Raw genomic sequence first — 4755 nt, forward strand, 5'->3', positions numbered from 1 at the left:
TGAACCAGAAAGAAAATGAGGCTGGGATGAGTAGCTCCGTATTTTATACAGTGGCAGAGGTGGGTAAATATCTGCTACCTCCGGTGGCAAGGCCATGTCTCTATGCACAAACATCTCAGCCTTGGTTCCAGGTAGATCGAATGGCTCACGTTGTCCAGAGGCAGACAACCATCACCATCAACTGAGATTTTTATAGGAGTAGAGACACGTTTTGTCATTTGTTACATCATTGTGTTACTTAAAGTATGTTTTGTTGTAGCGACGGATGCCGGAGCAAATTTGCGGGTTAAAGTTGAAGATGCTCTAACACAATAATATCTTTAACAACTTCTCAACAGAGATCACATCAGAACAAGCTAACGACGATGCAAGCAATAAAACAATTTTATAGTGCAGGGCGAGAAAAAGGAGGGCTACTTTGTCAATACCATTTCTGTCATAGCTAAGCGAAGGCTAATTACAAGACCTTGAGAGAAGGATACAGTAATAGAAACCTTCAGAGCCAAGGCCTGGCATGGGTCACTGATCGATCTGGATCTTCTATATCGACCTTGACACGCATGCATGCATTGTTCTACTAGATGAAAGGAGAGACAACAGCAAGTCCAAAAAGGAAACAAGCTAGACTTGATGTACAAGCCATATAGCCTGCTCGATCTTCATGTTGAGTTAGAGCTAGAAGGCTGCTGATTCATGAATTAACCCTTCTTTATCCCGTTGCTCTTCACTAGCTTGCGCATGAACTCCTTTACCTGCACAATGTATATGACCAAGCCAGGTTACACATATGAAAACAAATCTCATGTCAAACTCAAAACCCATGACTACAAACTTGTAGTCTACAAGAAAGGCGTCACACCTAACATTTCATTGCTTTATTTCTCCTAACAATCAACTTTACGGGAAGCAGTTCGAGAACATATATACTGCCAGGTCTACTATATAACAGCAGTGACCACAGTATATACAGTAGTTGCCTTAGGTAGCTAAGTAGCTAGCTAGCCGTGCAAATTTTAGAAAGCATAAAATTACTGCGCAAAAATAGGCATGCAGCTATTATACATTCCATACATATACATGGATCACTTTTTATATACGTAACATATATATAAATACACATATACTCCCTCTGAAATGAAATATAGAAGTGTTTTACCTCAGCAGGCTCACGCAGAGAGTACGATGCGCTAGTGTCCTTTGGAAACTTGGTCACAAGGATCCCGATGCCTTGTCCCATGTTGCGCAGCACCTATTTTGATTTTTTTTTTTTTTGCAAAAGTAAAGGGTAGGCAAAGGAGTCACTTTGCTCTTTCTTCCAATCATAGCGCAAAAGAGGACATGTAAAACACGCACTATATATACCTTGAACGCATCCTCGTCTGTGCGGTCATCTCCAATATATATCGGGAAAACGTCGCCACGCCCCGCATAGCCTGCAAAGAAATAACCATCCAGAACTTAATGTTATTAGGAAGTAACTAACAAGACATGCATGAAGTAGCATCAACATTTATGCATGCACTATATGTGTTGTTTCTTTTTTTCTTCTAAGCAACGGGTTGTGCCGTCGATTTCCATTAAAGAAACCTTCACGGTATTTTTTAAAATCTTTATTGGGCTCCTTTTGCAAAGTTTCCAGGGCTATGGCCTTTTCTTGGTCTTGTGGAGTTTCTGTGTACTTTGTATTTGTACAGAGTGTATTGTTTAATGACGATATGTTCTTTTTCTCAAAAAGAAAATGCCATGTCTACGACAATCATGTGTGGCATGTGCGGTTTTCTTTGCAGGCTATGCGCGGCGTGGCGGTGTTTTCTAAACAAAACAACGGACTGCGCCGTCGATTTCCATTAAAGAAACTGCCACGGTTACAACAATCTTGATGTGTTGTGTAAGAACTCACCGAGAGACTTGAGCAAGAACTTAAGGGCGTTTCCTTTGTTCCACTTGATGAAGGGGCGGATCTCGAGGACCTTTCTCCCCTTGGTGAGGCAGAGTTTCGGGTAGTCCTCCAGCACCGCCTTCACCTCCCTGCCCAGAGCGTCCCATTCCGCCTCCTCGACGCAGCGGAAGTGCACCGAGAGGCAGAACTTGTTGTTCTCCACCATGGCCCCCGGGATGGACTCCATCTTCGCCGTCAGCGTCTCATACACCTGCAAATTAATCGATCCGAGCCACACTTGTCAGCAAATCATTTACATTCTAGTAGCTAGGTGTACTAGTAGCAGTAGTGGACTTGATGGCGAGAAAAATTACAACACGATTAGGAATATTATTTCTCAGGTACGTAGTCTAATTAATCTCTCACTGGTGAAAGACAGGGTCAGGTCGTGCATGCCTACCTCCTGAATGACAGGCAAGAACTCGGTCGCCGGCTGGCACAGAACCTCGTCAGCCTGCGTAGACAAACCCAACAACCACTCAATCACGCAGCTCACAAGCGACTTAATTACAGCAAACAAAAAAAATTAGGGCCAAGGAAAAGTCTCTTTCATGAGGACTGTAGACAGAGAGAGAGAATAAGTCAAGAAGAAAATTCGGAGAAAGGGAGATGTCGACTAACTTAACTAACCTTTGCCTTGTGGTTGGACACTTTGGTTGGGCCCTTGATGTCCATGCCGTGGCTCCCGGCGTAGTACAGCTCCTCCAGTTTCACAAAGTTGAACACCTGCGTATATTTTGCACCGCATGACCATAAATACAAATACAGTGATCTTTTTTCTTTTCTTTCGTACGTAGGCAAAACATAAAGGAATGAGCAAAAGGGTCCCGGCCTTTCTGTGGGCGGAAGTACTACTGCGAGAAAACGCCCATAAAAACGCTCGCTATGCGAACTCTTTGCATGTACTGTTGTGTGTATAGCGTCTAGGTTCACGCCCGCAACCAAATGCGGCATGCATGCCATGTCACGTGGGCGGTGAAAATCACGCCCAAATATTACAAAAGGGAGACCTGGAAGATTCCGTTTACGGTGCACGCTGGTGGAGCCATGGTGGCTCCATCGTCGTGTGAGGTGCAAGGAACCGGCTTCTTTTACGGCACCAAGAAAGCAACAAAAAATAAATGCAGGAGCAGCAAGGAACCAAGAATGTACCTTGTCTCTACATCTCCCACTCACGATGGCGGTCGGGAAATGCTGGGCGACGCCCCTCACCGCATCCCTCATCTGCGTCAATCAAAGAGAAAAATAAGAACAGGACACCGCGGAGGAAACCTCTGTGAACAGAGCATGGTCTGCTTCGATCGCGTCGCGGAAAGGAGGCAGAAGACACGAAACGAGGGAGGAAGGAGACTGACCTCTTCGGTCATGACGGCGCGGTCGGGGTCCTCGACGATCGGCGACAGGGTGCCGTCGTAGTCCAGGAACATGACGATCTGCTTTCCCTCGGCCGCCGCCAGCACGCCCTCGAACCACTCCAATGCTGACGGGTGCTTCTCCTGTGATTCAGGCAAAGATTCCTCAATAATCGGTTGAAGAGAGGGAGGGAGGGTGGGAAAGAAAGCAAGCAGCAGCCATGGGTGCATGTGAAAGAAACTTACGATCCACTCCTCGTGGTCGGCGCCGGCGGGGGACATGGCGTGGCGGGGCGAGGAGGCCTTCATCGAGTCCAGCAGAGACCCGGCCATCAGCACCGCCGAGGTGGCAAGGTCCATGCGGCTCAGGGAGGCCTTCCTGCAGTCGCGCGCCCTCCGCGGCGGGAGCGACACGAAATGGCGACCCGGCTGCGCCGGCGCCGCCACGGCGGTGACCGCGTCCTCGGCAGCAAAGGCGGCGTGGTTCATCATGACGAGAGCGCGGACCGACACAGGGAGAAAGACTGAAGAAGCGCCGGGAGAAAAGCAACAAGATGCGTGGGCTACGACGAGAGCAGCGAACGAAGAGAAGGAGAGGCTGTGATAAGGATGGTTCGGGGGGGAAGGAGAGGAAGTTGGTTTGATGGTTTGGGCGGTGGACTCCGGCTCTATATATAGCGTGTAAGGGCTGGCCCACCTCTTGGAATTTCTGATGTGGAAGTGACACATTTTGATGATTGGGAAATACCGGGAACAAAGAAGAAGAAATGAGATGTCCACATAAGGGAGGATATCTCGTGCTACGCGAGCACCTAAGATTAGGTGCTCCAGGAGCTTTTCAACCGTTAGATCTGAGATCCAAAGGCCGAGGAGAGAGCTCACGCTTTTATTCAAAGAACACCCCAGAAATTTAGTATTGCAAATCGGGTCCAGCGCATCTGTAGACGACCGTTGGATTTCAGATCCAATGGCCGAGAAGCTCTTGGAGCACCTAAACTTAGGGGCTCCCGTAGCACCTGATATTTTCCGGTCCACATAATTCCAAACATTTTGCGCTTCATGTTAATTGTGTTTCACATGAATTACGTATACTCCAAGAGTTGTAGTGAGGCGATATGTTTATCTTGAAATACAAATATTGCGTGACCACATGTTTCTTCTACTACTTGTTTTTGCTGGTAATGTCATGTCACTTACATGCCAAATATGGCGATGTCGCCTAGCGGTCGACGGAGGCTTGGGTAAGTTACTATGCATATTCGACGAAAAAAAAGTTACTACGCATATTATACCTTTAACGTATACTGGAACCTTTTTTTTAGGAAAAGGCATCAGCCAAGCCTGAGATGGGGCTCGAGTCTAGCCCGGCTTTGATTTAACAAAGCCATCAACCTACCAGGACTACAAATACACGCGGGTGGCGTAGCTACCGAGATCAATGCAGTTAATTATGTCTCTCCTAGA

The 4755-nt window shown here is 47.2% G+C and overlaps 1 protein-coding gene across 1 annotated transcript; it reads right to left on the reverse strand.

Moving 5' to 3' along the window:
* Positions 1-294: 294 nt before the first annotated feature.
* LOC109783493 (trehalose 6-phosphate phosphatase RA3) lies at positions 295-4161 on the reverse strand. The gene is made up of 9 exons (XM_020342095.4): positions 3538-4161; positions 3295-3435; positions 3092-3163; positions 2570-2665; positions 2340-2393; positions 1901-2150; positions 1363-1433; positions 1157-1249; positions 295-752 (listed from the first exon to the last, which is right to left on the reverse strand). The coding sequence occupies exons 1-9, from the start codon at positions 4018-4020 to the stop codon at positions 699-701; spliced, it is 1314 nt and encodes a 437-aa protein (XP_020197684.1). The 5' UTR covers positions 4021-4161; the 3' UTR covers positions 295-698.
* Between the last annotated feature and the right edge of the window lie 594 nt (positions 4162-4755).

This window comes from Aegilops tauschii, chromosome 2, assembly GCF_002575655.3.
Source record: "Aegilops tauschii subsp. strangulata cultivar AL8/78 chromosome 2, Aet v6.0, whole genome shotgun sequence".
Lineage (NCBI taxonomy): Eukaryota > Viridiplantae > Streptophyta > Magnoliopsida > Poales > Poaceae > Aegilops > Aegilops tauschii.